We start from the raw sequence: 18,424 nt of genomic DNA on the forward strand, positions 1-18,424 counted from the left end.
GACACTTTTCTCCCATCAGTCATCCAGAGGGGAATGCAGCTCTGCTGACACCTTGATTTTAATCCTGTAAGAGCTATATTAAACTTCCAACCTTAGAACCTTCAGATAATAAACTTGTGTTGTTTGGAGGAGCGGGGGAGTAGAAAAGATTTTGAACATATACCATTTACCAGGAATTGTACAGCAGTGGTAGCCTCCTGTGGCAAACAGTTAGATCAGGGCTTGCAATACCTCATGCAGTGATGAAGAGAATGTTCTCTGCCGTTCAGAAGGGCAGTCACTTGCTGCAGGTGACCACTGAGCACCTGACATGTGCCAGTATGCTTGAAAGTCTGCATTTTAAATTGAAATTTTAATTCATTTCAGTATAAATAGCTGCATAAGCCTGGAGGCTACCATATTAGATGGCGCCAATCTAGGAAAAGAAGGCAGTGCGCAAATAAACTCACAAGATGTTATAAAATGTAAAGTGTATGCAGAAAAGGATAAGGTTCAGGTTGAGGAGTAGTATGGCACGGAAGTGTGACCTCTGGGAGATGGGAAATGTGCTGAAGAGGAACACAGGCATGGCTGATTGGAGAGCTGCAGACCACCACCGGAGTCTGCATTTCATTTGAGGTAATTTGTTTACATTTTTAAAAGAGCGCTGTGCCTGACTGCTGTATGGAAAATGTGTGAGCCTGCAAAACAGTGCTTCCTCTCTGAATGCACGTCTGTGTTTCCTTGGGTGAATTTGCTAGTTCGGCTCATCTCACAATCAGAATGCCTTCTCTTTCCTATCAGTGTGTACTTATGTTCAAAAGGACTATGTACTCTGCATCAATATTAATTCAACTAAAATTAATGACAATACAAATGCTGTTTGAGTTTTCGAGTTCAGGGGTAAGAAACAACTTCCTAAGTATGTTGATAAGAGTTCTGTAGTTGGATAATGAAGGATCTGTGTCAGAACTACCCAATGCTCTCGCTTCTAAGAAGTACCTAACAACTAGTTACGTCAAAGAGCCAGCTGTGCACAAAGACCATGAGGTTATCCTTGGATGTTTGGGAGAGGTCAGTTTGCAGAAGGTAAAAAAGGAGGAACTCAACAAGTAGAAAAGACAACTGTGAAACTAATGACAAGTAAAGAAGATCCACGGAGAAAGATTAAAGCAACTTTGGTTAATTAAGTAACCTAGGGAAGAGAAGATTAATAAATTATTGGAAAGATATTAAGAACTACTCTTCTTAGGGTAAGGTAGGGGTAAGGCCTAGCTGGGCTACATTAATACTGAACAGAGAACTAAAGTCAACTGACTGAAACTGCAGAAGATGCTATTTATGGCGGTGAAACTCGAGACTCAATGAGGAAAGGAGAGCAGTGTCCTTCTGCGAGGTCTTTAAAACGGAATAGATTCTCATCAGTCTCATTTGAAAGGTTTAAGTATGATCCTGCCTGAAGGCAAGGTGATGAACGGAATGACTTTTCAAGGTCTCAGCCAGTCAGTCCGAGGAGACCATACAGCTTAGGGTGTGCAATGATTTTCTTTTGTTTACCCATAGCTTATTGTTTTACACCACCATGTGGCCACACTGAATAGAAATGTTATAAATTGTGAATCTGAACAGAGGCCTTGAGAAATGTCAATAGTATAGTCTCATACTCTTAGAATCATACCATGGATTTAGAAATATTCAGTCTGTGAAATCACCTGGCATGAATTTGCTTATACTCATGATTCTCTCATGGTATTCAGTTGGAAAATGAAGCTAGTACCTATTTCATTAACACTAACATACCAGATCCTTTTACTGTGTATTTCCCACTCTACAGGAGCAGGAGTTGGCTCACAAAATGCCGAATTCATGACATAAAAAATTTTTCTTTTTAAATGCATATTTTAAAAAGTCACATTCTGATCCTTTTACATATAACAGATGTATTAAATAAATGAAATGTGGCTTCAGAAACAATTTTATAAAATGAATTCAAACATGGGTATCAAAATGCTAGCAGAATTGCTTGTAAGAAAGCAATAATTATGGACACATGACTGAAGGTATCATGTTAAAAATAATTTTAGATACTACACATGTGACCAATGTGCTTCCTGGTACCTTTTCTCTTAAATTTGTATAGTAACTACATCAGCATCTATTTGCATTGACTAAGCTTTCATTTTATTGGATTCCATGTTGGACAGATTAGATTGTCACTCCATTATTATGCCACCCCTACTACAAAAGCATTCTGCTAATTATGGCCAGTGAGATAGCCCGAGGGCCAATCTGCTTGTGTTAGAATAGTAGTAAGCTATCTAACTCTGTTAGCCTCAGGTTCTTGTTAGCATGTAATTTATTTTTTATGTTTAAATAAATTTAATCATTAATTCAACTAATATTTACTATGTGACTACTCTGCCAGGTTCTATTTTAGGCTCTCTAGGGGGTAGAGGAGTGAGTAAAACAAAAATCCCTGCCTTCAGAGAGTGTACATTCCATGTTAGGTTTTATGAACCATAGGATCACTGTCACAACAATGCAACTCTTCTATTACAGAATGAAAAGTCAGAGATAATACATAAATAATATATGAATCAGTGAGTATTAATTTATTAACTTTAATGAACACTTAATGACCATTAAAACTTTATTTATAAACACAGGTGGCAAATCAGATTTGGCCCATAGGTCATAGTTTGCTGAGCCCTGCAATAGAAGACAATAAAGATGGTTAAAACTAATAATAGTTAGTGGTAGTTAATCTTCCACCTACAACACTGGCATGGACATCCCGTATGGCCTGGGAAAGCAGCAGAGGATGGCTCAAGAGCATGGGCAGCTGCACTCACGTGGGAGACCCAGAAGCAGTTCCTGGCTGCTGGCTTCCACCTGGCCCAGCCCTGGCTGTTGCAGCTATTTGGATAGTGAACCAGCGGATGGGTGATCTCTCTCTCTCTCTCTTCTCTTCCTCTCTCTGTGTAACTGTAACTTTCAAATAAACAAATCTTCTTTTAAAAAAAAATTAACCTGTGACCAGATGGCCCAAGAGTCAAATGCCATTATATCAACTTCAGGTTTTACCCCAAGAGGGACAGGAAAGCTTTGCAGCTTTGAGCACAGAAGTGGCCTGCTCTGGCACACAAATTTTAATAGCATCATTCTGGCTGCTGTGTTGAGAATAAGGCGATGGAGAAGCAGGGAGCCCAATTTGGAGGCTGTTGCAATAAGCTATTTGAGAGACTTTGGACCAGATGGTAATGCTGGAGACACTGAGAAGTAGCAGAATTCTTATGTGGGTTAAAGATAACCTGACTAGGATTTTGCCTTAGATTATGAGCAGGGAAACGGAGAGAAAGAGAGGACTTAATGGTCTTGCCATGAGAAACCAAAAAGATGGAAAAAACAACTAGAAGTTGGGGAAGGAATCAGAAGGAAGCTCAGAGTCTCAAGTGTAGTTACATTAAGTTTGACTCCTAAAAAGTATCAAAGTAGAGATGTGGAGAAGGCAGCTCCCACAAGATGGAGGAGCTCTGGGAAGAGGTTATCAATGTGTAGATGGTGTCTATGATCTAATCATGAAGCTGATTAGCTCACCTAGGGAAGGAGTATAGGAAGAAGCGGCCCATGCGTTGTTCTTTGTGTATGCCAAAGTTAGAGATGAGGAGATGTCAGGAAAAGAGGCTGAAAAGAGCACCCAGTAAACAGGAGGGAAACCAGAAAAAGTAGAGATCTGAAATCCAAGAGGAAACGTGTGTGTTGGAGGAGAGAATGAGCAATTGCATCGCTTGCACCGAGAGTGGGACACAGCACGTGGGAATGTGAGACCATCAGCAGCACTGACAAGTGCAGCTTCAGTGAAGTGGGAGGAGTGGAAGGCCTGCTGCAGTGAGTTCCAGGGACAACAGGGGTACAGAAACAACACATAGAGGAGACACAGACGAAGCTCCTCCTCAAAGAGTTTTGGGGATTTGGGTTTTTTGTGTTGTTGCAAAGGAAATAATTAGCATAATAACTGGAGGGGGAGTGAGGCTAGAGATGCATTGGGGGTATTTTGTTTTAAGATGATAGAAACAACAGCCTGTGTGTGTGCTAGCTCCAGGAAAGCAGCAGAAATTGAAAGAGAAAGGAAACCAGAGAGTGAGAGCATTTCTGGTGCAGCCTGTGGGTAGGCACAGTTGGATGAGATCTAGTGAGGAGCTAGGTAGGTGGAGTTCACGTTTGACCATCTTCAGTGCTTCAAGTGGTGCTTAACACTTAATAAAGGCTCAAAACTGACAGATACTGAACCCTCAACTGTCAGATGAAAGGGGGTATGGCCAACATGATTTTACAGTTCCAATGTGGCTACAATAGTCAGTAGATTAGTACAAGTAAAATGAATAGAAAAATGACAATGAAATAAAGACAGAAGCAACACTGAATCAAGTTGACTAGCACCTAGGATATTGATCTAATGGTAAACAGTACCTGCAGGAGAGTGGGAAGAATGATGGTTTACTGTTTACATTTGATTCATGGGCTGAATATGCCAGAACCAGGACCCCTCAGGGTACTTGATGCCTTACAGTTGTTCAGTGGGTTGATTAATTAATTATCTTTGCCCTTTATAAATTCAGCATGATAAAGAAACCCCTGTTTCTTGCTTCACAAATATTGCATGGCATAATGTTATTTCCATGCTCTTTTCGTTATCTTCCATAGACTTTTACTGATTCATAAAGGCTGAGCTGTAGGGCAGAGCTATGATAGAGAACCATTCAAAGGAAGGTGGGTGGTAAAAGTATAGCAACCATTTCCACTGGGAAGAAAATGAGTTGGAGCAACACCTATCTAAATTGTGTTCCTAATATGAATCATACTTATAAAATATATCTCAGCAAATATGTAGCTTTAGGAAACCACATTTTGTTATTTAGTACTATTGTTCTTTCACTCTTATAATAATTGTTCCTCACTGAGGTATGGCAGGTAACAAATTTCAGTGCTTCTCAATTCTTCACTGTTTCAATATAAATTTGGAACAATGTTCCTTCAGAAAAAGACTTGAGCCCCCAGGTGTAATAAAATTATACTTTGGATTGTAGCAAACAATTTGACACCACATCATTACAGGAAAAAAGTAACTCTTGGAAATCATTAATAAAAATGCTAAAACATCTAATTTTACAATGTTGAACTCAAAACAAGATCATCAGAAACACTAAGAATGCAGAAAAGCCCTAGAAACCAATTATGGTACTCTGTCTACTTCCCTCTCACGGTTGTTTCAATCCAAGGATGACAATCACTAACATTATAGAAACTGTCAGTTTAGCTTTCATTTAATCCTGGCCTCTGTGTCTGTGATTCAGGATTATCTTTTATATTTTCTGCATGTTTTAAGGTTGGAAATTTCTTTTCTGAAATCTGCTTAGTAATTTTAGAATTTACATTGTTCCTGAAGAAAAAAAAAGTAAAGTGGAATAGCGAAGGGGGCCTATGACTATAATGTACTCATATGGAAGCTGACATTTAACTAAGGATTGACAGTTCCATCGATGTGTACCCCTAGTTGCTCGGTTTAGTCGTTTGTTTATCTCAGAGCTAGACAAAATACCTCAAATCTGGCGTACTCTGTTTTCTATAAATAAAGCCTTATTGGAACACAGCCACACATATTTGTTTACATTGGTGCTTCCACAAGGCAAAGTTGAGTGATTGTGAGACCACATGGCCTGCAAAGCCTGAGAAATTCTCAGTCCGATCCCTTCCAGTAAAAACCTGCCTACCCTTGCAGGGGAGGGGAACATCATTTGGTCTGGCCTTGCCAGGGCATAAACAGGCAGGACTTGAATTTCAGTAAATCTATAACAGGCTGATAATTTCATATGGCCTGCAAATGATGTTTTCAGTATCCAAATGGCCCTTGACAGAGGAAACGTTTTCACATCCTTGTGAAGCCAGGTTTACTTTGCCACACTTACACATCCAAATGCTAGTGGGAGGAGGACTCAAGAATCCAAGCCATGTCATCACTGAGATTAGTTATTGTTAAATTGTTATCATTTATTCTGAAATGTTGCTGTGCCACTCTTTTCTAGCACCACATGTGTAAGAAGAAAAATACCAAGCCAAGTAATCCTCGAAATGCTGGTGTTTGCTGCCATTGTTGGGTTTTTTCCAAGATCTAATTTTGGTCTGTCCTGAGCAAGAATCTTAATGTTTTAATTCTTTTGCCAGAGGACTATCGTAAGTTTATAGTTGCTGTGCCTCAGACAACCTATGTTTAGGGAAGGGAGATTTCTAATTCAATTCACAATAGTGTCAAGAAACAACGCATATCTGCAGGCAGAGATAAGAGAAACATTCAGAGGTACACAGTGATAGCTCTACTTAAATAAATAAACTTTTGGAACTAGTGATTAGGTATACTGGATTATTATATGTTTAATTGGCTAACGTGACAATTTCGAATTACTTCTAGTCACATTTAATTGGATTTGGAATCTCTGGAGAAAAGAAATAGAGAGGCCTAGCAGAGAAACAGTCATAAAAGTAAACTGTTTTTCCAAAGGCTGCTAAGTAATGCATTAATATCCATTGCACAATAGTTTTTAATATCCCTTCAGCTTAATAAGACTAATGCAGTGGTGGGGCACAACAGATACTAAAGCCAATTCCATTAGACACAAAGTTTAAGGGAGGGGATGATTCATTGAATTTGAGATTTTTTTTGTTTTCAATTTTAAGAAAGCTAATTTCATCAGAGGTGAATAACTTTAACTCGGTAAAGTCTGAGATGCACTGAAATACCAGTCTAATAATTACCTATCTATGCCACATGAGGCTTAAAGGCATTTTAAAGTTCACAAAATCTATTATCCTACAAATTCTATTTTTAAATACTTATTTTTTAAAAGATTTTATGTATTTATTTGAAAGAAAAAAATTACAGACAGGGAGAGAAAGAGAGAGAGAGAAAGAGAGAGAGAGAGAAAGGTCTTCTATTTGCTGGTTCACTCCCCAAATAGCTGCAATGACTGGAGCTGGGCTGATCGAAAGCCAGGAGCCAGGAGCTTCTTCCGGGTCTCCCACGTGGGTGCAGGGGCTCAAGTACTTAGACCATCTTCTACTGCTTTCCCAGGCCATAGCAGAGAGCTGGATCGGAAGAGAAGCACCTGGGATAAGAACCAGCACCCACATTGGATGCAGGTGGAAGCTTAGCCCACTGTGCCACAGAACCAAACCCTCTATAAATTCTTAATATAAAGCAACTCAAGCAAAGCAATCTCTCATCATCTTTAAATAGTCTTATACTGTAAAAATAGGAAAACACATGGCTCATTGCTTTTCTCTTATAGTTTTAGATTAGATACCCCCACAACAGCACCAACTCCTCTATAAATTCTTTTTTTTTTTAAGATTTATTTCTTTACGTGAAAGTAAGAGTTACACAGAGAGAGGAGAGGCAGAGAAAGAGAGAGAGAGAGAGAGAGAGAGAAGTTTTCCATTGATGGTTCACTCCCCAAATGGCTACAATGGCCGAAGCTCCGCCAATCCAAAGCCAGGAAGCCACTAGCTTCTTCCCCGTGTCCCACATGGGTGCAGGAGCCCAAGGACTTGGACCATCTTCTACTGCTTTCCCAGGCTACAGCAGAGAGCAGTGCAGCTGGGTCTTGAACCGGCACCCATATGGGATGCCAGTGTTACAGACCGGGGCTTTAACCCACTGCGCCACGGCGCTGGCCCCTATAAATTCTTAATATAAAACAACTCAAACAAAGCAATCTTTCATCATCTTTAAATAGTCTTATACTGTAAAAATAGGGAAACCATTGTGAAGACAAATGGCTCGTTGCTTTTCTCTTATAGTTTTAGATTAGATACCCCCACAAAAAAAAAAAAAAAACTCTGCTTTCCATATTCTAAAATAGGTTTTACGTTTTGCTTAATATTACAAAATCTTCTTCCTCAATGTTTGTATATACTTCCCACTATGGTTATCCAGCCGTCTATAAATTCATTTTAAAAAATATGTTCTTGTTCTTAGGAGTGCCATGATTGCTGACTACATGTTCTGGCTCGGTGGAGGAAATGAACAGTGTGTGAGCAAGCTCATCAGACTGTATTGGCAGGTAAAAATTGATGTCCCACCTAGGGAGGAGGGGCCCATTTCATTTTTAGAACCAAAATGAAAGATTGGTGCTTAAAAGACTGCTGAAAAAGGTAGCTATGGGCATATCAATCAGAAGGACACTACCTAGTAGTAATGTATTTATAATGAAGTAGATTTCCTGAGACTAATTTTAAGGGTAAAATTCAAGGTTGTTAACCCTTGGCCCATACTTCAGTTTTATAATCCCTTATAAATTTTAGACATCCCAGGAACTATTTTTCCCAGGTCTGCTGCTATAATGACATAATTCTTTAAAATATGAACATTGTATTTTCAGAGATTCTTATTGATCTATGACCTATAAAAGCAGATGCTAGAAGTAATGTCAATTATATAACAAAGGAAGATGCAAAGATCAGATGCATTTGTTGGGTAACATTTACTCTTTGAAACACTTAACAGATAACAAACCACAGATCGTCTTTCTCATTTATTATTCAAAATGGCATCAAGAAGTGATGCCAAAGATCACTTTTATGCCAAGAAAAGAGTGACAATTTCTTACAGTTATAAACAGAATCTAGAATTTATGAGCTTCTTCTCTTTCATAATACACAAGTCTGCTCATGCCCCATCTTCCTCAAGTTGTCAATATACTTCTACAGAAATGTACCCAAAAATAATTCACTTGCTCAACCAAAAGAAAAAATTGCTAATTATTATACTGCTTTCCTCATTTAAAGTGGCTTTCTCCTTTCTAAGAATTTTCATCCAGTGGCTCCCAATGGGGCCATATGGACCAAATGGTAACCCATTTTCAAATGAAAATTTTCCAATATTTGAAAATCAGCTGCAAAAGCAAACTCTGTCCTCTATATCATACCTTCTCCAGATGGTGTGGAATTTTTTCCTTGTAATTCAGGGTATTTGATTTGGTTGAATATGACCATTGAGAACCAACTAGAACAAAATATGCTAAACCAAAAACCATTTGATGCTTTCTGATTTTTCCCATATTTTCACTATTGTATCTTGACCCTTAATTTTCTGTCTCTGTATATTACTTGTTATCTTTTAATAGGCAGAAAAGTACTAGGTTCATCACATAAAACTTCCAGTAATTTATATAGTGCCTCCAAAATATTTGGAGCCCAATTTACCTACTATAAAAAAATTCTAAATTAGCCCTACTATACTTGAGACGTGTAATTATTGTTTTTACTTTAAGATGTACTTAAAGTCAGAGCATGTTAGCAGGAAGCTGGATCAGAAACTAAGTACACAGTACTCAAACTACATTCTCATATGGGATGGCAGTGTCACAAACAGCAGTGTGATCCACTGTGCCACAATGCTGGCTCCGTGGAGCTTATTTTCTTAGTTTGATATATAAATGAAACAGGATTATCGATGTTCTTTGAAAGCTAAAACAAACAAGAAATACTTTTATTTACAAAGATTTCAACCTCTTAATTTGTCTTGGGTTAGAACAACATTGGATCTATTTTATTTTTCTTAGTTCAATGTAGGAAGTAGATACTCAATATATGTTTACTTAATGAATGAATAAATTCAGTCAGACATTCAGTAGGGATGTAGTATTTGTCAATTCTCAAGATTCAATTCTTTTCCTCAAAAAAACTCTGAAATCCTTTAATAAAATGTCCTCTTCCTGCCCATAACATTTGCTTCTTTGTCATATTGAGTAATTCTTTACAAGATATTCACAAGCTTATAAGCAACTACTACTGTTTGTACGTTCCCGATTCCTTGAGGAAAGTCTTAAAGTCAGAAAATCAATACTTTTTTGAGATTAAAATTTTGTTACTTGATCAGATTTTTTTATTTTTTATTTTAATTTTTAATTAACTTTTAACAGATTCAATATGATTTGTAGATACAATTCTAAGAACATAATGATTTTCCCTTCCTCACCTCTCCCTCTCTCCTTTCCACCTACCTTCCTTCTCCCTTTCTGTTTTTTTTTTTAGTTTTTGAGATAACGTATTATAAATTTACATTATAGTAAAAAGCTTTAATACTTCACAAGTAAGAGGTTTAATGGGTAAAATGCAAAAGAACCTAGTTTAGTGGGCAGACTTGATCAGTTTTAGAAACAATAATTACTGGGGCCAATGTTGTGGCATAGTGGGTTAAGCCTCCACCTACAATGCCAGCATCTCATATGGGTGCCAGTTTGTGTCCCAGTTTGTGTTCCCTTGTAGAGGGTTTGGAAAAGCAAAAGATGTCCCAAGTGCTTGGGCCCCTGCTACCCAGATAGAAGACCCAGAAGAAGGTCCTGGCTCCTGGCTCTTGGCTCCTGGCTCTTGGCTCATGGCTCCTGACTTCCTGGCTTCAACCTTGCCCTTCCCTGCCTGGTTATTGTGCCCATTTGAAGAGTAAACTGGCATATAAAAGACCTCTCTCTCTCTCTCTCTCTTTCTCCCTTCCTCCCTCTCTTAATCCATCCCCTATCACATATCACCCTGCATTTCAAATAAGTAAAAAATAAAAGTCTTTCTTTACAAAAAGAAAATAATATCCATGTAGCAATGATTGCATGTTTGCAGTCTAAAAAGTAATACAACAAATGCATCATTTTCCTCTTCTGCATTAATAAAGGATTTAAAAAAAATACTTCTTTGGGCAAGAATTCAGCATAGTGCTTAAGACACCGCTTGGGATACCCACATCCCATATTATAGTGCCTGGTTTGAGTCTTGGGTCCACTCCCCATTTCAGCTTCCAGCTAACGCATACCCTGGGAGGCAACAAGTAACGCTCCAGGTAGTTGGGTCTCTGTACCCCCATAAGATACCAGAGTTGAGTTCCAGGCTTCTGGCTTTGGCATGACCTTGCCCTGGCTGCTGTGGACATTTGAATCAATGGCTAGAAGACCTCTCCTCACATTATCTCTCTCTCTCTCCCTTTCAAATAAATAAAAAGTAAATGAATAAGTTCATTAAAAACCCATATTTCTCTCTGTATTCTCTTTTTCTCTTTTAATTTAAGTAAATTGGTATATTGGAAAAGAGCATATGTCTGTAAGAACTTTTGCTCCAGCACAAGTTCCAGCACAAGTAGTTTCCCAACCCCAGGACAAGCTGTTCCCCAGAGGAACTTCAATTATACAGTGAGGGATGACTAGCAAAAAGTGTTTGAAAGGGTCTGTTCTTAAAACCAAGTTAGCGGGGCCAGTGCCGTGGCTCAATTGGCTAATCCTCCGCCTGTGACGCTGGCTTCCCATATGGGCACTGGGTTCTAGTCCCGGTTGCTCCTCTTCCAGCCCAGCTCTCTGCTGTGGCCCGGGAAGGCAGTGGAGGATGGCCCAAGTTCTTGGGCCCTTGGACCCGCATGGGAGACCAGGAAGAAGCACCTGGCTCCTGGCTTCGGATCGGCACAGCGCTGTGCCATTTCAGGGGTGAACCAACAGAAGGAAGACCTTTCTCTCTGTCTCTCTCTCTCACTATCTAACTCTACTTGTCAAATAAAAAAAAATAAAAATAAAAATAAATCAACAGACCCAAAGGTAATAAATAACTTCTCTTGGCTTCAATCTGAGAACTATCTAAGCTGGGATTCTGCTTGAACTGCCATTAAAAAAAAAAAAAAAAAAAAAAAAAAAAAAAAAAAAAGCTAGCATTACACTCTCATCCAGATTGTTAGGCACATCCAAACATAATGATATAATGTCACAAATTTTAAGGGAAAGGGGAAACAGCATAATATAAGTTGCAACTTGTAGATCAATTCGCTCTACTAAAACTTTCTAATCCCACCATCACACCCCATTATCTCAATCTTTATACTGTTACTTCCACTACACAGCTTCTCCCTGTTCTTGATTTAAATGTACACATCTCCCCTATACCTTGTTCTGTCTTAAATCACAGAGGGGTCTTCAGCCTTTACCAGGGAGTGTCCAATCCATGCTATCTTTAAAGATATAGCTGCCCTAATTCACAATCCACCTGGGCAATTACACTGATGAATTTGAGAATGTCCCCCAAACATCACACACTAGACATGGAACCTGCATGTATATTTGTAGACATCCACTAAGATTGAATAGATAGGCCCTATTTTCATCACCTTTGTAAGTTAAGAAGTTACTATGTATCTTTCTTTTCAGTCATATAAAATCCTTACCCTTTCAGGTGGGTTATTCTTATACAGAGATTTTGAAATCTGTTCTCTTTATATTAATAAAAAATTTTAAAAAGACAACCCACTTAAGAGATGGGCCAAGGACCTCAATAGACATTTTTCAAAAGAGGAAATCCAAATGGCCAACAGACACATGAAAAAATGTTCAAGGTCACTAGCAATCAGGGAAATGCAGACCAAAACCACAATGAGGTTTCACCTCACCCCGGTTAGAATGGCTCACATACAGAAATATACCAACAACAGATGCTGGAGAGGATGTGGGGGAAAAGGGACACTAACCCACTGTTGGTGGGAATGCAAACTGGTCAAGCCACTATGGAAGTCAGTCTGGAGATTCCTCAGAAATCTGAATATAACCCTACCGTTCGACCCAGCCATCCCACTCCTTGGAATTTACCCAAAGGAGTTTAAATTGGCAAACAAAAAAGCGGTCTGCACCCTAATGTTTATTGCAGCACAATTCACAACAGCCAAGACCTGGAACCAACCTAAATGCCCATCAACGGTAGACTGGATAAAGAAATTATGGGATATGTACTCTTTAGAATACTATACCGCTGTAAGAAACAACAAAATCCAGTCATTTGCAACAAAATGGAGGAATCTGGAACACATCATGCTGAGTGAAATAAGCCAGTCCCAAAGGGACAAATTCCATATGTTCTCCCTGATTGGTGACAACTGACTGAACACCAAAAAGGAAACCTGTTGAAGTGAAATGGACACTATGAGAAACGGTGACTTGATCAGCATAGCCCTGACTGTCAATGAACAACTTAATACATTATCCCTCTTAGTAGTTTTTTTGTCTGTTCTACTTAATATGACTGGTTTAATTCTGTAATTAATACACAGTTATTCTTAAGTGTTGAAATTTAACTGAGATGTGATCCCTGTTAAACATAAGAGTGGGGATAAGAGAGGGAAAAGATGTACAATTTGGGACATGCTCAAGCTGACTTGCCCCAAATGGTAGAGTTAGAAACATACCAGGGGACTCCAACTTAATCCCATCAAGGTGGCATGTACCAATGCCATTCACTAGTCCAAGTGATCAATTTCAGTTCACAATTGATCATAATGAAAGGACTAAGAGTCAAAGGGAGCACATAAACAAGTCTAGTACCTGCTAATACTAACCGATAGAATAAATAAAGGGGAGAGTGATCCAACATGGGAAGCGAGATACTCAGCAGACTCATAGAATGGCGGATGTCCTAAACAGCACTCTGGCCTCAGAATCAGCCCTTAAGGCATGCGGATCTGGTTGAAAAGCCCATGAGAGTATTTCAGGCATGGAAAGCCAAGACACTCTGGGAAAAAAAAAAAAAAAAAAAAAAAAACCTAAATGAAAGATCTCTGTGAGTGAGATCCCAGTGGAAAGAACAGGTCTTCAAAGAAGGAGGTACCTTTCTCTGAAGGGAGGAGAGAACCTCCACTTTGACTATGACCTTGTCTAAACAAGATAAGAGTCGGAGAACTCAAAAGGCTTCCATAGCCTTGGAAACTCATGACTGGTGCATAGGGAGATTACTGATGCCACAAACAGGAGTGTCAATTTGTAAAGTCAACAACAGGAGTCACTATGCACTTACTCCTCATGTAGGATCTCTGTCCTTAATGTGCTGTACATTGAGGCTTAATGCTATAACAAGTACTCAAACAGTATATTTCACTTTGTGTTTCTATGGGGGTGCAAACTGTTTAAATCTTTACTTAATTATACTAAACTGATCTTCTGTTAAAAAAAAAAAAAAAGAAGAAGAAATTATCAATTCCCAACTTGACTCTCGCTGGGATTAAACATGACAATAGGTCTGATCTGATTTCATCATCATTTAAAAAATCATCTATTATTTTTCACTTTATGTTTCTGTGTGGGAGCAAACTTTTGAAATCTTTACTTAATGTATGCTAAACTGATCTTCTGTATATAAAGAGAATTGAAAATGAATCTTGATGTGAATGGAAGGGGAGAGGGAATGGGAAAGGGGAGGGTTGTGGGTGGGAGGGACGTTATGGGGGGGAAGCCATTGTAAATCATAAGCCGTACTTTGGAAATTTATATTCATTAAATAAAAGTTTAAAAAAAAGACATCTTAAACAGGAAATAAGAACTTTGAGAATGTAAAATTTAACAACTAGAGTGCATCTACTCTCGATTAGAGACTTAGGAACTCTTAGATGCAAAAGAACAGACCTTTGCTTTGGTGAATTTAAGAACACCTTTCAATTGTATTAGGAATATTTTTCGTATCATCAACCCAGCAAGGAAAGAAAATGGCATAAAGCTCTATTCTGTATGACAGCTCACACTGGGATATATCACTCTGAATCAAAGTGTTTGCACATGTTATTCTATAATAACATCACCTCTACAGAGCTGGAGAGGATTGAAAATAAATTGTGATGACTGTATTTCAAGTAATGCCTCTACAACCCAATGCCTGGTCTTCTGTCATCAGCCAGCCTCCCAGAGAACACCTCAAGGCCTCATCATAATTCCGAATTAATTAGAAGAATGGGAAGTACCTAACAAAGCTGACAATTAGCTACTTTGAAGCAGCTACCTTATGGCTTTTATATATTGGTCCTAAAGTAATATTGTTATAATAAGTTTATAGTAAATTCTAGCCCATTACCCAAGCTACTGCCCTTTAGATCCATGGCGAGATTTAATAACATCAGAAAAACAAACAAGCATGCTTTCCTTTTCATCCACTCCCCTGTCCCATTCTCCGGCCTTCATTTTCAGTCATGTTCTCTACCACAAAGGTTGTCTGTTGTGAAGCTTTTTCTTCTATGATGTAAGTAACAGAGCCAACTCTAGTCTGCACTTCTCAGCAAAATGGAGTGAAAAAGGAGATAACAGCTGACTTTGTTACAGAACTCTCACAAAACAATTGCAGAGAAACCCCACAAAACAGAGAGAAGCTGCCTTATCAGTTCATTCCCCCACCTAAATTGTTCCTTTTTTCTTCATTTTTAGTCAATCCACAACCCCTGACCTTCTGAACATCTGATTCAATTTACACGTATCCATCTAAAACAATGCTCATAAATATATGCACACACAAAAATGTGCTTACTATTTGTCTCATCATATTGGTAATTGATCTACACAGAGTCACAACACCAAAGCAGCATTTACCAAAAAGTATGGCCTTTTTGCTTCTGTGAAAAAGATGTTGTGATTCTTCTGGAATAAGAAATTGAAAGATTTGATATCACATCCATTTTGATATTTCATTTTAATGGCAATAATGGTTAATGCTCTCATTCACAAAGTCTCTAATATCAAATAGAGCCAGAGCTCCTGGAGCTCAGAATACTTCATATGGGTAAGCACTTGTCAAGAAATACTAAAATCTGGGGCTGGCATTGTGGTGGCACAGCAGGTTAAGCCACCGCTTGTGAAGTTGGCATCTCATATCTCGGTTCTGAATTGAGTCCCACTTCTGAAGTCCTCCACTTTCGACCCAACTCCCTGCGAATGTGCCTGTGAAAGCAACAGAGATGGCCCAAGTGCTTGGGCCCCTGCCACCTGTTTGAGAAACCCAGATAGAAGTCCTGACTCCTGGCCATGCCACTGGTTGTTATTGCCATTTTGAGTATAAATGGAAGTTTCTCTCTCTCTCTCTCTCTCTCTCTCTCTCTCTCTCTCTCTCAAATAAATAAATAAATCTTTAAAAAAAGAAATACCAAAATTTTCCACTAGAATTAATGTTTATCATTTCTTTTGTCCTCAAGTCAATAAGGTCACCTTTGTTAGGTCTATATATCAATTTATTTCAAATTTAAGTTTGGACGAAAGAGAACTTCATAAGAAAGGAGCCACTTGACAGGTGTCTGTAGATTTTTGTCCCTGCAAACTCTCAAGGCTATCAGTATCTGATCCAGTGTTGGAAAACTCATGCTGTCATTTGACTCCTGCCACCTCATTCAAACTAGTTGCTTAGCCAAAAAATCTTATGGCCTTTGAGCAGCACCACTGATAATAACCAGAATTTCCAATCAAAAGATTTGCCTCCTTTATGTGGCTAATTATCTGCCATTGTAAAGCTAGTCCTGGTGTGCTCTTGTATCTTGACAAAGCTCTCCTGAAAAGGCACTGATTTGAGCTCTTGGCTCTGAGGAACTTGAAGACATTCACAGTACTGGGAAGACCTCTTTGGGGATTGTTGGAAAAGCTGTTGACACCAACACAGGCCCATGTAGAAAGCCTGACATGTGGAGCATCTTTCCTCGGTGAAACAGCAAAGGCTGAGACAGTGCCAACTTCACAAGCCTTCCATCTGTGCAGAGAACACCAAGACTTCCCATCCGATTCAAGTTGTAGTTGGCACTGAAATGCTCCCCATCTCAAAATTATCAATGGCCTAGATGGCTTCCAAAGGCAGCTCACCAAAAAGAAGTATTTCTTTGGTGTAATTAATCTACTCCCAAAGGACAAAAACAGGCACTGGCTGCACTGAAAATGAAAGATTTTTCCCAGCCACATGTGTAAAGAGGATGGTGTTCAGTCTATGGGCCCCTCATACTTTTCTCCTGGGCTTCAAGGGTGTATAAGCCACAAGTTGAGACCCATGCACTACTCCTTCCATTTACTTGATGCTCTCTGTTGAAACAACCCATTTTTCTTTGGTATTGGACCTAACAGGAGACATCTGCTACCTCCAACACTCAAAGTAAAAAATAGCACCCTGGATATGTTTGTCTTCTACTGCCTCTGTGATCTGCATTGTAGTGATGCAAGCTAGAAACTTTCCCAACCCAATGTGTCCAGATTGTTTTTAAGCCACTGTATACCTTTCTTTTTGCTCTAAAATTGAGTTTTTCATTCCTATTTATTCAACAAATATTTATTGAGTGCTTGTACATAAGGCACTGGGGCAAAGAATATAGACATGACCTTGTCTTCAAGGAAAATATATTCTAGCGTGAAATTTTACCAAGAAGAACTACTAGACTCTAAGATGTTTCACCTATGTGCTAGTTCTCATTAATCCATTTTTCTACCATGGTACCATCAAAGTACTTTCCAAAGAGCAGTTCAATAAATATTTGTTGAATCAATCAGTCAAATCAAATATTAGCTTGACATAAAACCAATCAAATCTGACATGAGAATATTTTGGTATCACTGTTTTATGATTTAAAAACTCAGTGACTATGAATTTAATGAACACTTTTCTGCGAATATGTGCATGTGTATTAAGTTCACAGTTGTTAGCCGGCGCCGCGGCTCACTAGGCTAATCCTCCGCCTAGCGGCGCCGGCACACCGGGTTCTAGTCCCGGTTGGGGCACCGGATTCTGTCCCGGTTGCCCCTCTTCCAGGCCAGCTCTCTGCTGTGGCCAGGGAGTGCAGTGGAGGATGGCCCAGGTGCTTGGGCCCTGCACCCCATGGGAGACCAGGAAAAGCACCTGGCTCCTGGCTCCTGCCATCGGATCAGCGCGGTGCGCTGGCCGCGGCGGCCATTGGAGGGTGAACCAACGGCAAAGGAAGACCTTTCTCTCTGTCTCTCTCTCTCTCACTATCCACTCTGCCTGTCAAAAAAAAAAAAAAAAAAAAGTTCACAGTTGTTGACATTTTTTGTGCTTCAGTTGAGTTTGGGGATCAGCAGAATATTTAGAGAAGGTTGCATATTTCCAGCAGAGTGTTTCAGGTTTGGTTTCTGGGCTAATAGGAGCCTCCAAGCAAGTGCCACAGTTTTGGTTAGGACCTTCTTTCAAACATGGCAATCAAGGCAGTGGAAAGCTGAGAGATTTCCCTGCACTGACCAAAGAATGATACAGGCAACTTAATGTGGACATAAATTGATATACTTAGACTAATAATGAGACTATCTTGTTCTCTCCTATTCTTTGTTTTTCTTCTTGATATTGCAAAATCATTCCAATGTCAGTCATTTATGTGGCAAAATTTTATGATATCTAAGCCTCATAATAAAAATTAAATATTCAGCGTGAAATTACATATACAGTAACATCAGAGAACCAGAGACATTTGTTATTATCTTTAGCAAAACATATTTTGGGGAGCCAGTGTTGTAGCATAGCTGGTAAAGCCACCGACTCTGACACTGGCACCCCATGTAGGCACTGGTTTGTGTCCCAGCTGCTCCACTTCTGCTCCAACTCCCTGCTATTGGCCTGGGAAAAACAGCAGAAGATG

The 18,424-nt window shown here is 39.2% G+C and overlaps 1 protein-coding gene across 3 annotated transcripts in view; it reads left to right on the forward strand.

The window, feature by feature from the left end:
• SPATA16 (spermatogenesis associated 16) overlaps positions 1 to 18,424 on the forward strand; it is a 284,912-nt gene that overhangs the window by 172,417 nt on the left and 94,071 nt on the right. For all 3 annotated transcript variants that reach the window (XM_002716430.5, XM_051859144.2, XM_070072508.1), the window contains one exon: positions 8,012 to 8,096. In XM_002716430.5, the coding sequence (XP_002716476.2) occupies positions 8,012 to 8,096 (85 nt within the window). The remainder of the gene's footprint in view (positions 1 to 8,011; positions 8,097 to 18,424) is intronic.

The sequence above is a fragment of the Oryctolagus cuniculus genome, chromosome 4 (genome assembly GCF_964237555.1).
Source record: "Oryctolagus cuniculus chromosome 4, mOryCun1.1, whole genome shotgun sequence".
In the NCBI taxonomy this organism is placed as follows: Eukaryota; Metazoa; Chordata; class Mammalia; order Lagomorpha; family Leporidae; genus Oryctolagus; species Oryctolagus cuniculus.